Source organism: Dreissena polymorpha, chromosome 6 (genome assembly GCF_020536995.1).
Source record: "Dreissena polymorpha isolate Duluth1 chromosome 6, UMN_Dpol_1.0, whole genome shotgun sequence".
In the NCBI taxonomy this organism is placed as follows: domain Eukaryota; kingdom Metazoa; phylum Mollusca; class Bivalvia; order Myida; family Dreissenidae; genus Dreissena; species Dreissena polymorpha.
Window position 1 is genome coordinate 2995292 of NC_068360.1, and position 24132 is coordinate 3019423.

At 34.5% G+C, this 24132-nt stretch overlaps 3 protein-coding genes across 3 annotated transcripts in view; 1 reads left to right on the forward strand and 2 right to left on the reverse strand.

The window, feature by feature from the left end:
- Positions 1 to 10354, forward strand: part of LOC127833223 (uncharacterized) — a 45980-nt gene extending 35626 nt beyond the window's left edge. Inside the window, exon 12 of the mRNA XM_052358380.1 lies at positions 7257 to 10354. Within this exon, the coding sequence (XP_052214340.1) occupies positions 7257 to 8128 (872 nt within the window). The 3' untranslated portion in view covers positions 8129 to 10354. The remainder of the gene's footprint in view (positions 1 to 7256) is intronic.
- Positions 1 to 24132, reverse strand: part of LOC127833221 (CAP-Gly domain-containing linker protein 1-like) — a 606687-nt gene that overhangs the window by 523743 nt on the left and 58812 nt on the right. The gene's annotated exons all lie outside the window — the stretch shown is intronic.
- Positions 1 to 24132, reverse strand: part of LOC127833219 (uncharacterized) — a 1273891-nt gene that overhangs the window by 328512 nt on the left and 921247 nt on the right. Inside the window, exon 30 of the mRNA XM_052358376.1 lies at positions 14206 to 15277. The gene's annotated coding sequence lies outside the window, so the exon portion shown is untranslated. The remainder of the gene's footprint in view (positions 1 to 14205; positions 15278 to 24132) is intronic.

The window sequence follows — 24132 nt, forward strand, 5'->3', positions numbered from 1 at the left end:
TTCTTGGGATTATGCGTCGAACCGCTTGCTATATTTCCGTTTAAATTTGCTTATGTTCGATTTTTACTTACTTGAATAATGTTGTTGTCGTTGTTGTTTTCTATTTCAAGTCGACGTCAAGTGTGTTTTTGTTTTGCTTTGGCTATTTTAATTATCCGCTTTCTTTATTAATGAACACGTGTTAGACAGTGTTGATGGCATCGTTGGTTGAACAGATTTCAATAGATAATGACAAAGTGCATAACATGTAAAGTTAAAAAAAAATATTTTGTCGAGCAATCAGTCTTGTAAATAATTAAACATACCATCAAATAATCAGACCAAAGCCTCAATCTATTGATTTGTATCGCGGTTTAAATAGACTTGTCAATTACTGCTTAAATCCCCCCTGACCTAAAAAAAGATCCCAATATTAAATGTTCGCGAATGAAACAAAACGATACTCCCAACTATTAAAACGTTACCTCAATTGGTAACAATACGGCTATTATAAAATAGATGTAACTCATGAATATTTCTTTGTTATTCTGTATACAAATAGTAACAATACAGTGAAAAATAGCATAAAACTATATCATATGTATATAAGAGGGAAACTAAATTGAAATAATTCATGAAGTATTTATAATGAAACAGTCAAACTGAGTGACACTATAAACAAGAAATATCTTTAAAAAAGATATACGGCGTTGATAGTTCAATGAATGAGATCAAGGATAGCGAATGTCTTTTTTTCTGTGCAGTTCTTAGCTGCATCACACGCAGTACGGGATGTTACGCGGAGTTTACGCGGCTTATTTTACATTATTACATATTGCTGGTCATAAACCTATAGATACAAAACAGAAAACCAAAAGAAGAATGGAAGTGAAATTAAAACATACGAGTCAACCGGCCACACGAGAAGTTTCCGTATTTATAGGCGCGTTCTTCGAACAAACCTGTTTTAGTGGTTTGTCGGGCATTGCTATTTGATTCGATTATTAACAGTATCGATAATCATCGCGCTCATGCTTAATACATTGGTCAATATGGTGGAATAATTATTGTTAAATTAATCAAAAATAATATTTATCATTGTATTGTTGAAAACCCATTAAGAATCTACATATTTCTGGTCTAAAGAAAATTCCAGGTCACCTAGTTCACGGATAGCGTATTTATTATATAACTATTATTTTACTGGCCGCGAACTCCGGTGATGACCTGTATATAAACTCTGACATCCATACACTGGCCGCGAATTGACTCGGGTTGAAATGCAATGTATTAAAGTGAGGCCTCGCTTCCACTGCTCTTTATACTTTTACATGTTAACATGTTGACAAGAATATGGAAGTAAGTACTAAATATGAGAACATAGCCTTTAAATATAAACGCGTTGCGCTGGTAATTCTCTGAAAATAAAAGGTGTACGCACAAACTGTATTGATGTCGAGAATTGAGTGTAAAACTGTTCTATCTATTAAGCCTTTTCATTAGAAATACAATTGTTTCATGCAGTAAAACAGTGTTACAAAGACGCGGATATGTTTCCAATGTTCTGGTGGAATACTCAAATCAGCCAATGGAATAAATGAAGTGTATTCATTCGTACCTAGCCGCGGGAAATTTTATTTGAATTTTATTGGACACTTACAAAGGTCAGGAGAGGTGAAAAGCTGGCTTAATACAGCTTACGCCGAAAAAAAACAACGCAATTGTCACATTATGTTAACGAGCCGTACATTGATTCACTGCACCAACAAAGTGTGGGGTGAACGTTATGCGGCTTTTTATGTAATACCTTGACGGAAGCAAATGTTTTAATTGATGTCCTCGTTCCTTAATGACAATGTCAAATGATGGGCAAACATTAATGAGGGCCATCTTATATATATGATATAATACTGGTGTATTGCTATTGAACGTTTTCCATGGACACGTAATTGATTCCCACCATTTGCGCTGTATGTTTTCAAAGCAGGCATAGCGTTTATTGACAGTATGTACAGCGTAAGTAATGGAAATTGTGTGATTTTATCCATGAAAAATGCCTAAAGTTTATTTTAAAAAAAGTTTCAGGTTAATCTCTAATACAAAATGTACCCGTTAACAAAAACGTACCGTAGATTAATCGGTTAACATGTTAACCTGTTACATCCTAATAAAAAGATAAGAGTAGATAATCGAGACGGTCTTACCATATTTTACGACTTTAAGAGCAAGCTATGTCAAAAACTAAAATATTCAATATATTTGTAACGTAATAAGTTGAATATTATATTAAATATTAGTATACAAAATATTATACGCCTTGGAAAATTATAAAAAACAGAAATTCAATTGGCAAAAATTCCTACTATAAGCAATATCTTACATACTAAGAGCCCAGCTTATTAATGAATTAACGCATACATCCTTCAGAACGAAATCAGATGGCCAATAAAGATGGTAATTATAAATACATAATGTAACGTCAAAATAGACCAGAATAACACACCAAGTTAATTACTAATTGCTTATCTCGCTAGTTAAACATGTCTTGGTAGGTAGCCGGCAGATTGAATGTTGTATGATATTATGTAAATAGCGGACTTCCTTATTTGTCTACGGAAAACTTCGCTATCTTTGGGCACGTGGTTTTCATTGTACACGTCAGCATTGGGTGTTCCAATCTATATTAAGCATTATTAATACACTGTTCTGCAGTAGAGATTCAGGAGATTCACGTACAAGGCCGGACATAACGGTCACATGATGTGTTATTGTCATGGGGCCAATAGGCCATTACATTTGACGTATACTTTAGAATATTTTACGAATAGTGGAACACGTTGTGTTGAAATTAAATCAATAGAAATAAATCCTTATGCACATTGAAAAGGACTTGTGTATGTTTATTTAGTTTTTAAGATTACGTCACAAACACAGGTGGAAGTAACGTACCCTGGATAGTATTTTTATTTTTTTATTTTTTTTGGAGCCCAATATATTCAAATAAATATATAAAATCATGTTTAATGAGAAAAAAAATGACAAAGAGCCATGAAAAAAAATCCCCACCCTCTGATATTGGAATCATAACAAGGTCATTAACTAGAATTTATCATAGACCTGTCTTCGCTGGCCGCAAAATGTCAAAAGTAGCTTTAATCAAAAGCATCCATTGATCCTCCTATGGGCAATTGGACAACCTTTCAAAAAAAGTTAACTTCAAAAATATCTGTCCAGCCGTTAACTCACAGTCGGTCAAAAAACGAGCAATATTTCGAGTCCGTTTGTCAACCCGAATAAATCTTCTACAGACTTTCAAACAATATTTTTGAGTTTTTGCCCCTTAATCGATAGCTCGCGTCCTATTCATTTGAAACAACGAAGCGTGTCAAATAATGCATGCATATGCAACCACTTACCTCTAAAAACTAATTCCAAAATGTTATATTTTCTTTGCAACAACTGTTTTAACTCTAAATTTGATTTACTTGAAAACGAAAGAAGCCATCGCTCTTGAACCCGGCTTAGCAGTGAATTACACTGACAGAGCCAGGCACATAAATATCCAATCAACAACAACAACGATGTTTTAATAAATGTGAATAAATGGAAATTACTAATCATTCTGATTGTATTGGAATAAGTTTTTAGGGGTGTGTGGTTGCATATGCATGCATTATTTGACACGCTTCGTTGTTTCAAAGGAATAGGACGGGAGCTATCGATTAAGGGACAAAAACTAAAAAATATTGTTTGAAAGTCTGTAGAAGATTTATTCGTGTTGACAAACGGACTCGAAATATTGCTCGGTTTTCGACCGACTGTGAGTTAACGGCTGGACAGATATTTTTGAAGTTAACTTTTTTTGAAAGGTTGTCCAATTGCCCATAGTAGGATCAAGGGATGCTTTGGATTAAAGCTATTTTTGACATTTTTGCGGCCCGCGAAGACAGGTCTATAATAAAGTCTAGTTAATGACCTTGTTATGATTCCAATATCAGAGGGTGGGGATTTTTTTTCATGGCTCTTTGTCAATTTTTTCTCATTAAACATGATTTTATATATTTATTTGAATACATTGGGCTCCTAAAAATATATATATGAAAAATACTATCCTGGGTACGTTACTTCCACCTGTGGTCACAAAGGGTCGGATTGAGTGCATTATATTCAGGTCTAGGTGTAGCTTAAATATGGTCACAATCGATTAAATATGCGAACTGCAAAACGAACCTACTCCTACTATCTCGTAATTGATCAGTAATAAACGCATTGTCGTGTTTCTGCAATATCACAAAGTGATACCAAATTGCAATAATGCGAAAATCACCGTATCATCAGGTATTGACCACAAATCAACTCGTCTAAAACAAGTCTGAATGTCAGAGACATATCACGTTTAGCTACGAGAGAACAATGTTGTGATGAGTTGAACTAATAGTGGGTGCCAAGCAAAAGCTTGATTGTCAATACCCATTCAGCAATTTGAATGATCATTCCGCAAAAAATAGCCCGATGGCATACACACTTTTTTACGTTTACATTTTAGACATTTGTACAAATATCAAATATCTTGTTTCTGTCAAAAGTAATTTGATAGTTCTTTACATTAAAAGTGATAAAAATTACTCAGAGGCTGCCAATAGAATCACAATAGTTTCAAGTGTTAACCATTACATGTAACATTTATACTTGCCCATGTTGCCTATTGATACGGATTATAAGTGTACACAAATCGAAAAAAGCGGATTGAACCTCGTTTAAAGTTCCTCCAATCGTTAAGGTCAGCTGTCTATGTTGTCACCAGAACTGAAAACAGATTTTGAATGAAAACCAGGCGTTTCATATTAGGTACGGAATATCTTATAGCGGTCTTCTGAAAAGATTGTTAAAATTATGCCTCTGATGTTATATTCGACTGACCACTGTAATCACATGATTTATAAAAGCTTAAATATCAAGACTATTATCAACAGCATTAAGACTGACGGGTTTCGTGTTTGCCGCACAACCGTATAGTGGTCTGTTAAAAGTAGTGTCCCCATGTTTCCCTGAGGTCGAATAAGAGCCCCGGATATACAACGCTTATAAAGACCTAAATCGTAAAATAACATAACATATCTTTTCTAAAACGAAAATGCCATTATGTGTAGGATATAAAGAATAACATTCTTCATTACCGTAACAAAATTTGTTAGGTTCCACTCCTCCGGCCGAACATATTTGTGCACTGTCGACCATAAACGGTCTGTGGACTTCCGGGTTGAGATTGTGATCACTTTATTTTGCAAATCAGTGTGGGCTTAGCTACGGCAGGAACCGTAATCCATGACAGCCTGTGTGGATTACTCCTGTAAAATTCGTCTGCTCTAACCACTGCAGCTGTCTGTTCTTATTGGTACTCTACAAAGCGTGTTTTTAACAGCTTGTAAGACAACGTTGGCCAGTCTATATCATTGAAATCTGTACATATTGGCTGCTTTCAGGGAAAACGGGGTTTAATGCATGTCAAATAAGATTAGCCTGTGCACACTGATTAGCTGTATCAAGGATTTGGAAAAAAAAACAACACATCTCAATCTGTGCTTTAAGACACACTCTTTATAAATGTGAATGGGTTGTGGTCATTTCAAACTTGCGATGTAAAAAGCTATAACATAATTTTGAAAACTGAGTTGCGTCTAAGATAATACAACAGCGAACAAATTCAGTGCCTTCAGCGCTTTGATTAGTGTGAGCGTTAGCTCACGCTAAAGTAGAGAGGCAGTTTTGAAAATCAGTATGCTTTAAGTACGCTAGGGACGACAACTGCAGCTAGTTAAGATAACCACTGCCTGTTTACACTGTAGCAGAGAGCATATATAAGGTTTAAGAGCTTGTTCAACGATATAGGCCAGTCTAGTGTTTAAAACAACTTTTGCGATGACATTTGCCAGTTTATCATTGAAATCTGTACATATTGGCTGCTTTCAGGGAAAACGGGGCTTAATGCTGCATTAAAAGTCTGTCATGTTGGCAAAATTGTTGCTCAATAATTTAAAGAAAATAGATATAGTATTAGATACACACATGTGCATGATTACAGGCTTGTCATTTGTTAGCAAGGAAACAAAATTCAAAAGATGGTATGCCAGTGCAGCAACCAATTGTGAAAAAAGAGACATATTGTTGTTATTTTGTCTAGGTTATCTGTATAACATGCACACACATCTCGTCCTGTGCTTTATGACACACTCTTTATAAATTTGAATGGGTTGTGTTCATTTCAAACTTGCGATATAAAAAACTATAACATAATTTTGAAAACTGAAGTGCGTCTAAGATTATGCAATAGCGAACACGTTAGTGCCTTTAGCGCTTTGATAAAAGTATTCGATCATATCCTCTAAATTAACTTTATATATAAGAAAGAATTATGAAAATAGATTTGGATGATTTCTGTTGTTGATCTTTCAACATAAAATCGGAAATAAGACGTGTGTCGTATTAACAAAGTTAATAGTTTAGGCAATTTTAGACAACACAAAGAACATATTTGTTTAACCTTATCAAATATAACAATTACGAAGTTGTCCTTTTTTAACAGCATACATATTATTTACTACCACATCAATGTCATGTGCAACTCCATTAGAACACGATTACAGGTTAGCGGCGTAGGATTCTTAGGCACTTATTGTTAGGTTATGAACTTCTGATCTCTCTTACAGTCTGTCTTACTCTGTAAGTGTTTTGACTGGAATTTATGTCATCAGATCTCTTAAAAATAAATAAACAGTGTTATAAACATTGTTGATTTCATGATACATTAATCCGGTCTCCGTAGGAAGAGGAATTGCAACATTTGGATGATAATGATGAATATGCGGCTGGTGGTGATGATGATGACGATAATGATGATGATGATGATGATGATGATGATGATGATGATGATGATGATGATGATGATGATGATGATGATGATGATGATGATGATGATGATGATGATGATGATGATGATGATTTAAAATACCCACTTATATGCTGATACCTTTTTGGCACAGCGCGTAAGAAATTCCTCCAAATTCGCAAATAAACGAATCCTAAACGCAATAAGTTTAAGATATAGTTTCATTTGTAAAGTAACTTAATGACACTTTACAAATACAAAGATATGTGAACAAGATCCGTTAAATGGACTCATTTTAATAAAATACTGTGTAATTATTTATATTAATATTATATAAAATATTAGTAGTTTTACTTATTAATTTATTTATTGTTTGTTACTATTATTTCAGAGTCTAACAGTCCCATGAGCTTATCATCCCAACCAATGCCAGTCACTCTGGAGCTGCTCGTGTCCGTCGATCTACCACAGACTGGAGATGATAAGGAGAAGCCTCTCCTCAATGGACTGGACTTCCTGCCGGACGGGAGACTGGTAGCCGTGGATAACAGGAACAAGAAATGTATCATACTGAATGAGCGACTACAGAGACTTGGTACACCGTACAAGTTCAAGACTTACCCATGTAGCGTAGTATGTGTGCCTCATGATACACTGTGTGTAACGTCTGGTGTATATAAAGAAGTATATCTCCTCTCCGTGAGTACAGACAATACCATCACACTGACCAAGGAGATCACAACATCATCCATGTTCGACTCTATATGCTGCATGTCTCCATCTCACATGGTCGTGAGTACGTACGATGATCCTCGTCCACTTAGAATGATATCAGTGGACGGGGTAGAGTCAGACTTTCATCACTCTCTGACGTTTCCTATGAAGACGTACCAATTAGGTGAGAGCAGTTGCACGTTTGTACAGTCTAAGAACACGTTAGTACTGACTGACAGGTACGCCCACACTTTGTTCATGAACGACACCGTAAAGGGTTCGTCTAGAGCAGTCACTGATGAGAACATACGGGAACCTCGTGGTGCCTGTGTAGGGCCTGGTGACACGGTGCTGGTGTGCAGTATGAGGAAACACTCCATCGTGCGTCTGACCATTGACGGTAAAATACTGGGTACCTACCCAGTGGATATGGAGTTTCCGAAAAACCTATGTTTGTCTAAGGATGGCACAAGGCTGGCAGTGTCAAACTGCCCTGTCGGCCGCATCAGGAAACTTCATTTGTATAAGATATCAATGGCAATAAGTTAGCTGACTAGTAAGATGTAAATGTTATCCGTGTCATCAGGCTTTCTACACAATTATTAAATATTGACTTTCGTGTATTGGTTTTGTTAAATCAATTCGGAATACTATTCCGATTAATTAAAATTGAGTAGTGTTGTTACAAGGTTTTATCGTTGAATAATTTTAAAAGATTGCGAACTACCTACGTATCTTGCATTTGTTATAATGTAAAATGTGTGTTTATACTTAACTTCAAGAAATGTTATATTGAATATTTGAATGTATTTATATATTTCGTGTATGGTATACTATTTAAATTTGAATTGCATGCAACTTGCCCGCTGTGTAAGGTAGTTAGGCGCGTTAAATATTTATACATGTATGTCAATTTTTGACACATCTATTTAAATGAACAAACGATGACAATGTTTTGTTAATGCCATGGAAGAAATTATTCGTTCATTTAAAATAATGCTTGTTTTTGTTCAGGTTAAATTAGCCACAAGTTCTATAATCATCACCAGAAGTCGAATAGAACTATAATTCCCAGCATTTCACTTCTGCCTTTTAGAAGGCTTGTATCGTCCTACCCCATCTTAATTAAAAGGGGATGGTATATAAAACCGTTAATTTCAGTTGTTATTGTTTGTTTTCAAATAGATAAGCAAAACAATATCAAATTAATTCTGGCATAGTGTCTTAGTCTTAGATTTGTTATAATGCTATTTTTAAATAAACCAATACTTGCACTTTTTAACGATTTCATGTATTCAGAATTGCTGGGGCCGAGAAAACACACGCTTTAATGTAAAACCTTATGATACATAACACTCTGATCAGACATCCCCATATCAAAGTGCAGAGAATTATAAAACAGAGAAATCGTGTAAGGTAGTAAACCCATCATATTCCATTTTTAGAATATTTGTTGAGAAATCATAGAATTGAATTCTTGAATCAATAATACATTTAAATAAAGTTTGACTGCTGCGGGGTTCCGACCCGGGACCATTTGTGTTAACATCGAACGCTCTACCACAAAGGCCCGCCCTTTATATCGTGTTTAAGAACCCCTATCTTGTTTTAATTCTGCCGAATTCTGATAGCTATATGCAAATACGTAAGATTTTTTCATAGGTTTTCAACAATTTGAGTTGCATGTAGTTCATTTAAATTTTAAAATTACTTGTTACGTTGCTGCTAAAGCATATTCATCTTGTATATATTAAGGAAAGTATTCCGATTGCAAACAGAAAAGATACGAGTGTTAACGACTTTTGCAATAACCCGCACATTAACGATTTTATTACAGGTCGAATACATGAAATCGGGAAAATCACATGTACGCATTTACCTTGTATGTCTATTAAGATATTGATTACTGCGTTTTCATACGACATTAATGATTTCACCTTTAACAACTTTGTCAATGTATCGCATAAAATCATATTTCCGTTGCAATGATGCGTAAATATATTAATAACCATAACGAAACACTTTACTTACATGGTTTTGTCATTCGTCCTGTCTATTCTGGAAATGTTACATTGTTCATTTTTTTCCGGACATATTCGTGAATAAACGTTATGATAACAACTTAAGTTCATGTTTTTGTTATATCACATGAGCAAAGATTTTTTAACCAGTTTATTCACTGCAATACGTTAATAACTAGAATGTTTGACTCATATTAGTTGAAGTGCCGATAAGATTTCTTATGGTGTATTGAAAAATACTGTTTCTGAGAACTAACCTTTTTTTACTGGTAGAAGTTAACTAGCGACAGTAATATATGAAGGACTGAAATGTAGCTCAATCGATCATAGTGTTCAGCTTTCAGTATCATTTGTGTTGTTTTTAAGTGAACGCACATGTTAATTATGACATCGAATGGATCATCTCAATACAGCATCATTAATTGGTGTTTAGTTCAAGGCTTAAACAGAAAACCTTTTAACAATAGGTGTTATTTTAGAATTTGTGAAATTTGATAATAAACATTCATGTATATCATGTTCAAATGACCAAATGTAACTGATTTACAATTTGAATTGAGTTGCTTTATTTTCTGTTTGATTTATTTTTCCTTTCAGATGATGTACATTTGTGTGATTCTAGGTTTTAATAAATAATTTTAAAACATTAATGCAGCATACTGCTAAATTATTGTTAACATTATTATTTTATGTTGGTTATCTGGTTTATCGAGTGGAAAAAATGTAATATATAAAATAAAGCTTATAAAGTATTTATCATGTGTATTAACATACTTCTAAAAATAATAAAAATATAGTCAATGCCATTATTCATTAATGTAGCAAGGTTCCTTAAATGATTGTCCTTATTAATTACGTCGGAATTACTGGCGGTTTTCACACCGCAATAAAGTGGCAACAACTTTTTTGGGGCCAGTAGTATATCCAGTGAAACCCCTGTTAAGTCATGTTTATTATAAAGTATTTTCCTAAAAAGCTTTTTAGATAATACAATAATTGCTACATGGCATGCCAAACAGCGCACTGAAGTGTTTATGCATAAATTATTTCCAATTACACCTGCACCACAGGCGGTCCCTTACCAACTTCAATATAAGAACACCCATGACCTCGATCCATTAACTACAACTTTTATCTCGTCTATGTTTTTTCTCTTTGATTTCAAGCCTTTATTAACACGCAAAATTGCTATCAAAAAGTGACATTAAGTAACATTATTCCAAAATACAATTTTAAAGATTCATCTTCATAATTTTTAATAAAACAATACCTGCATCGAAACCGCATGCTAAAGTAAACAATAAATACGTGCTATCCGTCCGTCATGGAACGTTACATGGAGTACAAATTAAATAGATGCTCTTATTCTGTCCTTAAAAATACAGACCAAAGCAAAGTTTTCACTACATACATTCTGGACACACATATTCTGCGATTGCTTCACTTCCCTCGACAAATGGTGGTAATCAGCGATTTTTAACAAGTTATTGAAGGTCAGTTACTGGTTTTCAGTTTGGTTGAAGATCGTCATATAATATTATGTTGCATTAAAGAAATTTATCCAACCTATTAGGGTATTGAGGAAGTTTTCTTTGGTTGTTATGCCGTCGATCCTCAATCAATCAGACTATGGCCTGGCATTGACATATTTAATTGGACGAATTGTCAGCGACTAATCAGCGACTGGTCGGTAAAAAGCTGCAACAACAGCGCATGATCTTGTTTCTGTCACACAATAGCTATTAAAAAAGAACACACACTTTTACATTTACCATCGATTTTGACATAAACAAAGGAGTATAAGCAGGCTCGAATACATGTATATAAATTGCACAAGCAGAAGAATGATGGCAGCATTGAATAGTTGAAACCAGAATGACTCTACTTTTTTATAAAATGATTGTTATGGTAGCAAACCTACTCTTGACCACCGGGAAATTTCCACTATCGCCATTTCCTTCTCATCCAAACATCATCTGCGTTTAGTTGGTCACTACAGCAGTCAGGTGGGGTTTCCTTCGGGTACTTCCGCTTCGCCCCACAACACAGTTACCATACCAACGCATACCAACTATCAACAGTCATGCCGTGTATTGCGTTAAATGTCGTGCCTCGTCCTTAGGAGATTTAAACATCAAAATAATGAAATGAAAAAACTTTGGAACGAGGAAAATTCAGCTGGTTCTTCATTTAAGGCAAGTGATCAATACTTAAATTTAAATGACAAGTCGGACAGGGTATTTTATTTGACAGTAAATTATTTGTTCAAAGCACCGAACGAATCCAAAACGTATTTCGGATTGTGTGTTTGTCATGTAAAGTTCCATAGGAATAAAATAACTAGGTGCGACAGAACAAAAACTTATAAAATACATTCTATATTCTGTATTTGGACAGAATTACGTTTTTTGTCTTTTGGGTCCAACTGGTTATCATTCGCTATGTGCTCAAGTGAGATTAACAGCTGTAGGGGGGTGGGGAAAAAGTTGAGAAATTGTGACTGACACATAAACAAACAATAATTTGCATTATTTTCCGGAATTTAATAAATCAAATTGTTATTATGCACATAAGGAAATAAAAAAGTAAGTATAAAACAGAATGAAAACTAATTTAAAAATCTCAATAAATATCATATATGCATATAATTAAATCAATACTATCACAGGAAAAGTGCACACACAATATAAACAATGATTGCTAAACTATTTATATATAACAAAAAAAATATACCTGTCTTTCATTCAGTTTTTAATTGTTAACAAGACTATTGCCAAGCAATAAAAGTCCCCTACCTCTCCATATTGTCATCTGTCAATGTTTCAAGTTTCATGAAAAAATATGAAGAACTTTTAAAGTTATCGCAGGATCCACCATTTTCAGCGATATTTCTAGTCTATTTGTTGCCATAGCAACAAGAATTCTTGACGTAGGATAAAAATGCAATGACGTGCATAATCTCCATATTGCCATCTTGAAAAAAAAATGAAGAACTTTTAAAGATATCGCAGGATCCACCAATTTCAGCAATATTTCTAGTCTATTTGTTGCCATAGCAACCAGAATGCTTGACGTAGGAACAAAATGAAATGACGTGCATAATCTCCATATTGCCATCTGTCCATATTTATAGTTTCATATAAAAATTTGAAGAACTTTTAAAATTATCGCAGAATCCAGACAAGTGTGTCTGACCTACAGACTGACATACACACAAAGCGCAAACCACAAGTCCCCTCCGGTTTCACCAGTAGGGGATTTACAAACATTTCAGGCAAATTTTTTATACTTTTCATAAGTGTGATTTTTTTGGTCATTTATCAACCGATTTTTTTTCTATGATCATGAATGGGTAGAAATCGATAATAAAGAAAAACAAACGAATGTTATTGTGAAAAAATGATTTTCCATCATTTTAAAGGGAATTTACTTTAGATTTTCACCGGAATAATAACATCATGACGTTAAAAACGATGTAATTTCACAGTCACATAGTAAATTGTTTAGACAGCTTTCACAGTTACTTTTTACTGTTTGGAAAAGTGATTGATTATTTTTAAATCACAGACATTCTCTACAAACCACAGGCAAGTATTAAATAAACACTCGATAGGTACGATGGGTCAATTAAATTAATAATAAAATAATTTACAAGTATTTCTTTTGATTGATTATTACAGTTCAAGACTAAGTATAACCTGACTTCCCTAAAATAACACATACCCTTATATAGTACAAAGAGAGGAGAATAAACTTCTCTTTAACAGCTGGGTAAAATAGTGTGTTGCTGAAAAGACAAATCAAGCAAGTTGACACACACACCAGTAGAATCGATGTCTTTTTTGTTAACTTGGCAATTTTTTAAAAGCAAGACTATACGATTTTTATATGTGTTAAATTGTAATATATTGATAAAAATATGTTACAATAACACAAAATAGGCAAGAAAAAATTATACATTTAAGACGAATTTCATAAAATGCAGCAAATACAAATTAGCGCCCAAGCCGATTGTGACGAAGATATTTCGTATATATTTTCCTACCATAACCGAAGCATTTGTCTTTTGAGTTAGTATTCGTGTGTCGTATGAATAGATATCCTTGCAGGAATGTAAAATGAACCGTTAAACTATTTTAGGTTCACATCTTACATGCATGATATACATGCTGGGATTTGACTGTACAAACATTTTTGATTTCAGAATTAAATATCTTGCTTATTTCGCATTTTTCGACACATGTTCTTCTTAACTTTTATTTTAATTTATATTGAAATATATCTATAATAAGTGTTTTACACATTTTATATAAATTGATAAACATTTTACAAAATCGTATAGTCTCGCTTAAAAATCCAGACTCAAAAAACATAGGAGTCACAGCATAGGACATTCCCAAATTAACACTTTCTCATGGATGCCCTTGGAATCCTTAGTTTTTCTTGTTGATTTTCAGTGTGTATAGAGATTACTCGTTTACTTTCTCATATTACTGTTCGTTTTAGCAAATAGCAATTATATCCTTAAATAAAGATAAGTTTTGAAAAGCATTATCATAAAACTCAATCCAATAACTTTATAAATTGCAAAGAAATTAGAGATACCGGTAAATGTGCACAATCTGTTTCAACTTACTATTCAGGGGAAGTAATTGACATAAAACTCTTATTTAAGATTTCTTACTCACTTCAGATCTAGCACAAACAAGAGATGTGTTTGTCAGAAACACAATGCCCCCTATTGCGCCGCTTTGAAGCCATAAATTTGACATTTGACCTTGAACGATGACCTTGACCTTTCACCACTTAAAATGTGCAGCTCTATGAGATACACATGCATGCCAAATATGAAGTTGCTATCTTTAATATTCAAAATGTTATGACCAAACTTTAACGAAGGTTAAAGTTTTGGTTAAAGTTTTGGGACACACACATACAATGACACAATGACTGACACAATGACAGACAGACAGGCCAAAAACAATATACCCCCGATCTTTCGATCCGGGGGCATAAAAATCACAAGAATAAAACATATCTTCATGTGTATACAATTTGTTAAATTTGTTAATTGAATGCACTACAATATTATGGCAAGAAGATAATTTACATAAACATAGTAAGACATTATCCACATCTTAATGCATTTGTTTATTTAAAGACACCATTAAAGTGTCCAATACATGAATATGCAATGTTAATAGTGTACATAGTATTTCTTTACACAAATACCGAACACAAAATATATTACAACACAAATACCGAACACAAAATATATTACAACACAAATACTCTTATGTTAAACAAATTTTACAAAATTTTCTTTTAAAGACAATGTCTTTCAAAGACATTTATATAATAATTTTCAATATGTCTCCCTTTCACAACCGATTTAATACCACAACCCACCTCATAATCACTTCCCTTACAAGAAGTGACCATGCAAAGAAGTCACATCTTTAACATTTTTCCAATAAATAAAGTTTATTTTACTTAACTGAGCGAGCAAGGTCTTCATAAAATTACAGCACAATACCTTCATCAAAACGTCTTAAGTTATCGAGCTGAAACAGTTTTTCTATTTTTAGCATCAGTTACTTTGACCAACTTGGCACAAAAGCAGTCCCACCATAGGTCTGCATGAAAGCTACTTGCAAATAAAATTACAGCACACTACCTCCAATCCATCTTGTTATTGAGCCAAATTCATTTTCCTATTTTATAATTACTGAGACAAACATCTGACAAACCTCACATGCCATGCCAACATATGTATGCACGTAAACAACCTACATGCACAATTTCAGAAAAAAACTTACAACCCAACTTAATTAACCTTAATCCGATTTTAATTTTTGAGTGGAATCTTTTCCATTTTTAGCAATTGTGACCTTGCCATCACTGGCCCATTAATTACAATCCCTTGCTATATCCTCAGTAAACTACCTGCACAATTCCTCACATTATCTCCATCCTAACTGAAGTTATTCAATGAAAACTTTGTATATAAATTTAGCATCAGTGCCCTTGACCTTCACTCAACCTGGCCCAAAATGCAACCCCATGTTAGGTCTGCAAATCCGTCAAGAGATAGGAGTTGGCGCTTGCAAACCTGCATTTACAAGGTACATTTATTGGAATAATTCCACTCAATTATAGGTTAAATTTATGGGCCTTGGTTAGAGGCTCAGTATGATGACCCTCTTATTTCCATGCTGCAGGTTTCTGAGACTTATCTCCCTTGGTGGCTGACCCAGGCTGTGGCTTTTCTCCCTTGACAACAGCCCCCGCCAGCTTCCTCTCCACCTTCTTGGCAGGGGCCAACTGAGCGACCTTGGGGTCACCGCTGGGGGTCAGCTGCTGGGACTTGTCAGGCTTTTTGGATTCCTGCTTTCCTCCCTCAGCCCCCTGCAGGACATCAATTAAGAAACATCTTATTGGCAAAAATCATATTCCAAGTTCCAGTGCACAAATATACAACAAGAGAGCCATGGGCCATACGGCCCTCACCTGAGACCCAAAGAAACTAAACTACATATAATGAGAAGGTGGAGTTCAAAGTAATATAAGTACTTTATGAAAAATAGATATCTAATTTCTAGGCACATTTTTATTTTTGATCTTGGCTGAGATATTTTTCAAACAAATATTCATGTTATAACCGAGGTTCATGAAGATTGGACAAAATAAGGACTTCTAGAGTATTCGAGTTATGTTTTTACATTTGACCTAGTGACCTATTTTTTTTTAGCATACATGTCACAATTTTAAACTCAGCCGAGATTTTATTACGACAAATGTTCTGAACAACTTTCATGAAGATATGCCACAACATGTGGCTAATATAGTGTCAACTAAATTTCACTACAGCAATACAAGGAAAACTGCCACGCCCCCTGGTGGCCATGTTTTTCAAAAGAGCAGACCAATTTTTAAATTCTTCCAAGATTTAAAAACTGTCCCAACCAAGTTTCTTAAAGATTTATGAAGATTGGACTAAAAATGTGAATTGAAGAGTGTTAAGAAGATTTTACGATAGCCATATAAGGAAAACTGCCCAGACCCCTGGGGGCCATGTTTGTGGACGAACAATAACCAAAAATAAAATTGACAAAGCTATGATTAGAAATACCGGTAATCTTTTGATCAAGTTTCATGAAGAATGGGCAATGAATGTGATTTCTATAGAGTTCAAAAGGTAGTACTATAGCCATATTAGGAAAAATGACCCACTCCCAGGCCGCCATGTTTTTCAAAAGACCGGCACCATTTTCCAACTCATTCAAGATATCATTACAATAAATGTTCTGACCAAGATTCATGAAGATTGAACTATAAATGTGACATATCATGAAAACTAACCAGCCCTTGAGGACCATTTTTCAACAAACCGGGACCATTAAAAACTTAGATATAATTAGAACTAATAGTCAGACAAAGTTTAATGAAGATTTGACTATAAATGTTACATCTAGAGTGTTAACAAGACTTTGTTATAATTTTACCTAGTGACCCATATTTTTGATCTCACATGACCCAGTTTCAAACTAGTCCACGACATCATTGCGACAAATGTTATGACCAAGTTTCATCAAGATTGGAAATAAATATGGTCTCTAGAGTATTAACAATGTTAATGCTTATGAGGCATGGCAGAAAAAAGAAGGCTATCCCAAAAGATCAAAGTATCTATTCCATTTGTTTCCAATGGCATTGAAACATTATCATTATTAACTGTGAAATATACATAAATTTCTGTTATTAGCACTGATGCCATTAAAGCAGATATTGAGTTGTTAAGGGTGTCCAGGCATACAATGACAGTTTTCATCTTTTCTGCATTGGAAAAGGAAAGAATGGAATAGAATTGGAGAAGGAATTTATGGTAAGGAACATGAAAAGGATAGAATGGAATTGGAAAAATCAAAAATTGAATGGAATTTTGAAAGGTTGATATTAATGCTAACAGAGTTACATGTATAATCATTAAAACCTAAATTGTCACATTCCTTTCATGAGAGAAAGAGCTACAGTCAAGTAAAAAGGAGTTCCTTTATTTAATTAAATTGTGTTCTACTATGTTTTATTTGGACAATTATAACATTTATCATTTGAATTAGAGACAAGTAGTTGTTTTATCAAGAGCTGTCAGAGGACAGCGCGCTCAACTATTCGAGTGCTTGATATTATAACGTAAGCCATCATGGGGAAATTTTTCATATTCAATAATTTATTAGACAATCTTTCAAAAATAAAAAAAAGGAAAACAAATTATTATTATTTTTGGGAGAGGGGGTTGAGAGGGGGTATAATGTGGGTGTGGTCATTTATTAGATGATCTTTCAAAAATATGAAAAGGAAAAAAAATGGGGGGGGGAGGTAGGGGGGTGAGAGGGGGGTATAATGTGGGGTGTGGTAATTTATAAGATGATCTTTAAATAAAAAAAATAATTATTTTTTTTTGGGGGGGTAGGGGGGGTGGGGGTGAGAGGGGGGTATAATGTGGGTGGGGTAATTTATTAAATGTTTAAAAAAAAATTGGGGGGGGGGGAGGTTGGGGGGGAGGAAGGGATTCTGGGTAGGGGCGTGGGGTATTGTTTGGGTGGAATCCATTGTGGTATTCAGGTAAGTGTTGTTTTGTTAAAGTAATAATAAAATGTGATCATAAATAAAGAAGTTATGGCAATTTAAGCAAAATGTTCAATTATCTAAGTGTAAAAGGGACCATCATTATGTAAAAATGCTTGATACTGTGGTCTGCTCTTGTTTATAGGTTGGGGTCATGTTGGTAAACAAGTATGCAACATATAAAGGCAATATGTCAAAGGATATATGAAATATTTGGGGTAGTACACAAACTTTTACATAGATTTATCAATAATATGCATATTCTAAGTATAAAAAGGGAAATAATTATGATAAAATGCTTGATAGAGTTGTCTGCTCTTGTTTATAGGTTGGGGTGATGTTGGTAAACAAGTATGCAAAAAATGAAAGCAATATGTCAAGGGACAATGAAAATACATGGGGTAGTACGAATACTTTAACATTTGCTGCATATTCTAAGTGGAAAAGGGGCCATAATTATGACAAAATGCTTGATAGAGTTGTCTGCTCTTGTTTATAGGTTGGGGTCATGTTGGTAAACAAGTATGCAAAATATGAATGCAATATGTAAAGGAACAATGAAAATAATTTGGGTAGTACGAAAACTTTAACATTTGCACGCTTACGCTAACGCTTACGCTTACGCTAACGCCATCGCTAACGGAAACGCCGGGATGAGTAGGATAGCTCCACTATATATATTTCATATATAATAGTCAAGCTAAAAAATGAAAAAAAAAATGGGGGGGGGAGGGGGTTGAGAGGTAGTTAAAATGTGTGGCGTGGTTATTTTATAGATGAAAATTCCAAAATAAAAAAAAAGTAAATTTTGTTTGTGTCTATGTGGGAGTTAGGGGAGGGGGGGGGGGGGGGGGCTGGGAATCTGGGTTGGGGCGTGGGGTATTGTTTGGGTGAGTAGGATAGCTCCACTATATATATATATATATATATATATATATATATATATATATATATATATATATATATATATATATATATATATATATATATATATATATAAAGATATATATGTAATTCATATATAAAAGTGGAGGTAATAAATATATTTCATATGTAATAGTTGAGGTAATAAAGAAAGGAAAAAAAATGGGGGGGGGGGGGTAGGGGGGGGCTATTATGTAGTGTGTGGTAATTTATGAGATGTTAAAAATAAGAAAAGGAAAAAAAAATGTTTGGGGGGGGGGGTAGGGGGTGAAAGGGGGGCATATAATGTGGGGTGTGGTAATTTATGTCATGAGGGAGAGGGGGGTATAATGTGGGGTGTGGTAATTTATTAGATGATGTTTTAAAAAAAAATGGGGGTGAGGTTGGAGGGGAGGGGTTGGGGGTGAGAGGGGGGTATAATGTGGCGTGTGGAAATTTATTACATGATGATTTAAAAAACAAGAGGACCATGATGGCCCTGAATCGCTCACCTGACTAACCAAATACAATCCCAACCCAGATTTCATCAAGATAAACATTCTGATCAAATTTTTTAAAGATTAGATGAAAACTGTTACCTCTATTGTCTACACAAGGTTTTTCTACACTATTATTTAACCTTGTGACCTAGTTTTTGACTCCAGATGACCCAAATACAATACCAACCCAGATTTGATCAAGATAAACATTCTGACCAAATTTCATAAAGATTGGATGAAAACTGTGACCTCTATTGTCTATACAATGTTTTTCTATTATTTGACCTAGTGACCTAGTTTTTGACCTAGTGACCTAGTTTTTGACCCCAGATGACCCAAATTCAATCCCAACCCAGATTTTATCAAGATAAACATTCTGACCAAATTTCATAAAGATTGGATGAAAACTGTGACCTCTACTGTCTACACAAACAAGTTGTTGATGGTTTTTCTATTATTTGACCTAGTGACCTAGTTTTTGACCTCAGATGACCCAAATACAATCCCAACCCGGATTTCATCAAGATAAACATTCTGACCAAATTTCATAAAGATTGGATGAAAATTGCGACCTCTATTGTCTACACAAGGTTTTTCTATTATTTGACCTAGTTTTTAACCTAGTGACCTAGTTTTGACCCCCAGATGACCCAAATACAATCCCAACCCAGATTTTTTCAAGATAAACATTCTGACCAAATTTCATAAAGATTGGATGAAAACTGTGACCGCTACTGTCTACACAATATTTTTCTACTATTTGACCTAGTTTTTGACATAGTGACCCAGTTGCTGATCCCAGATGACCCAAATACAATCCCAACCCAGATTTTATCAAGATAAACATTCTGACCATATTTCATAAAGATTGGATGAACACTGTGACCTCTACTGTCTACACAAGGTTTTTCTATTATTTGACCTAGTTTTTGACCTAGTGACCTAGTTTTTGACCCCAGATGACCCAAATACAATCCCAACCCAGATTTTATCAAGATAAACATTCTGACCAAATTTCATGAAGATTGGATGAAAACTGCGACCTCTATTGTCTACACAAGGTTTTTCTAGTATTTGACCTATCATGTGACCTAGTTTTTGACCTAGTGACATAGTTTTTGACCCCAGATGACCCAAATACAATCCCAACCCAGATTTTATCAAGATAAATGTTCTGACAAAAATTCATAAAGATTGGATGAAAACTGTGACCTCTACTGTCTACACAAACAAATTGTTGACGGATACACGCACGCACGCACACACGGCCATCACACGGTCACATAAGCTCAACGTGTCACTTCGTGACAGGTGAGCTAAAAAATTAGGGGGGGAGAGGTTGGGGGGGTGGGAAGTTCGGGGGGGGTATAATGTGGGGTGGGGTAATTGATTACATGTGGGAGAGGGGGGTATAACGTGGGGTGTGGTAATTTATTACATGTTTAAAAAAAATATTTGGGGGGGGGGATAGGTTGGGGGGAGGAAGGTTCAGAGGGGGGGGGGAAGGGATTCTGGGTAGGGGCGTGAGGTATTGTTTAGTTGGAATCCATTGTGGTATTTAGGTAAGTGTTGTTTTGTGAAAGTAATAATAAAATGTGACCACAAATATAGAAGTTATGGCAATTTAAGCAAAATGTTCAATTATATAAGTGTAAAAGGGGCCATAAGTATGTCAAAAAGCTTGATACAGTAGTATGCTCTTGTTTATAAGTTGGGGTCATGTTGGTAAACAAGTATGCAAAATATAAAAGCAATATGTCAAAGGATAAAGGAAATATAATTTGGGGTAGTACGCAAACTTGAACATAGAATTATCAATAATATGCATATTTTAAGTATAAAAGGGGCAATAATTCTGTCAAAGAATTCTGTCAAAATGCTTGATACAGTTGTCTGCTCTTGTATATAGGTTGGTTAACAAGTATGCAAAAATATGTCAAGGAACATTGAAAATAGTTGGGGCAGTACGCAAACTTTGACATTTGCTGCATATTGTAAGTCGAAAAGGGGCCATAATTATGACAAAATGCTTGATAGAGTTATCTGCTCTTGTTTATAGGTTGGGGTCATGTTGGTAAACAAGTATGCACAATATGAAAGCAATATGTCAAGGGACATTGAAAATTGTTGGGGCAGTATGCAAACTTTAACATTTGCTGCATATTCTAAGTGGAACAGGGGCCATAATTATGACAAAATGCTTGATAGAGTTGTCTGCTATTGTTAATAGGTTGGGGTCATGTTGGTAAACAAGTATGCAAAATATGAAAGCAATATGTCAAGGGACAAAGAAAATATTTGGGGTAGTACCAACACTTTAACATGTGCACGCTTACGCAGACGCTCACACCGACACTGGGGTGAGTAGGATAGCTCCACTATATATTTTTCATATATAATAGTCGACCTTAACAAAAAACTGAACAAAACAGTTGCTTTTTAATCATGTGAAACATGTATTTTCTTAAATTATCACGATGTGTCATTTTTACTCACCTTGCTAGGGTTAAAGTGCACATTTCTGCGCACCCCAATGGCCCTATGATGGTTTCCATGGTTACCATGCTGTCTCCCAGGTTTCCTAGCAACAGACTGGTTACCTAGCTGGGCCTGAGACAACAGTTTTATCAGCTCAGCCACCTGGGGGTTGCAGGGCAATGAAGTGTCAGGTAGTTGACCTTGACCTTTGACCTGGTTGAGTAACTTGGTAACCTCTTCAAGCTGGTCTGGGCTCAGTATTTTGCTGGTTTGGGCATCTGGAAAATAAAAAATTAATTTTAATCTCAACCACATAATTGGCACTAAAGAGACAAGAGTGCCCTAGGTTGGCTTAGTTTAAGGCATCATAATCACATTGTAAAATTATTTTTGAAGTTCAGGCCACAATATATATGATGTTTGTTGAATGAGCCACATCTAATAATTGTATATTAAAATAAACGTATTTTTTATTAGGCCTGCAGAGTCAATTTTACATAAACACACACATGAGATTTTTCACAGAATATGTACATGTATTTTTATTCTGCACTTAAAACAAGCCTCTGATTTCATTGATAATTAATACTAGGGCTGTAACGATTACACTAGGTGACAAATACGATAGGTTTCACAAAGACAGGGTGACGAATACAAATATTTATTCGCAAATATGAATTGCAATGAACAAAAGTAATACTGACAACTTGAAATGACATTATATAGTATGAAACTATGAGTATTTGTCAATTTGATTAATTGAGTATAATTGCATACTGAAAATATGAAATATAATACTTTTAAATAACAAAACACTGACTAGAACTGCTTAAACTTTGAACAGTTTTGAAAACATGACTAGTACTTATAAAATCCTTGAGTAGACCAATTAAGCAACTTGACATGACATTATATACATGTAGTATGAAACTAGGAGTATTTGTCAATTTGAAATTCCATCTGCTAATCCTTTGTGTGTATGTTTGAGCATCAAATCACTCGAATTTACCTAAATAAACATTAAAAAACCATCGAAAGATTTTTCAATTCAATGTCGTAAATATTCAACCGGTGCCCGCCATTTTTGTTGATAATCTCACTGTGTAACATAGTAGGTAGGGTAAACATGATGAAAGACGCCAGAATAAGGAGAACATTTTAGTATAGGGGTTTATTGTATGAACCTTCATTTGTAAGGTAAGATAAGATGAATAAACTTTAAAACTCAAAACCATGTTGTTTGTATTCGTCAAATATTCGGTTCGGGAGGTGGCAAATAACGAAAACGATTCGTCCACAGACGTATTCGAGTAATTTGAATGTATCATTACAGCCCTAATTAATACAAATATAAGTTTTATTTGCCTCTAAATATTAAGTGACAAAATCTGTTGAACAACTGATAAATTTATTGTCGCCTAAGTGCTGACAACAACTATTAAGAAAGAGTAACTGCAATTACATGGCCTTGGCATTATGTAACTTTAAACAAAGGGCAATAGCTCCTAAAATTAATAAATCCCAAAACCATGAAACTAAATGCTGTAACTCTTTGAGAAAATTATTCGGTTAAAATTGTGTGTAAATTGCACACAAAATGAAGGAGTTGTGCACAGAAGCTGTAACGACTTTTGCACAGATTTTATATATAAATTTAACCAAGGGCAATAACTCCATCACAAAACTTTGAAAATATACCCTGAAGCATTTGAAGATAATTATTGCAGATAATCATAATTTAAAAATTTGAAAAAAAATGAGCAGCTCCATGAGATGCACATGCATGCCAAATATCAAGTTGCTATCTTCAATATTGCAAAAGTATTCATAAAATGAGCGATTTTGGTCACATATAATTGACCTCTGACCTTGAAGGATGACCTTGACCTTGACCTTTCACCACTCAAAATGTGCAGCTCCATGAGATACACATGCATGCCAAATATCAAGTTGCTATCTTCCATATTGCAAAAGTATTCATAAAATGAGCGATTTTGGCCACATATATTTGACCTCTGACCTT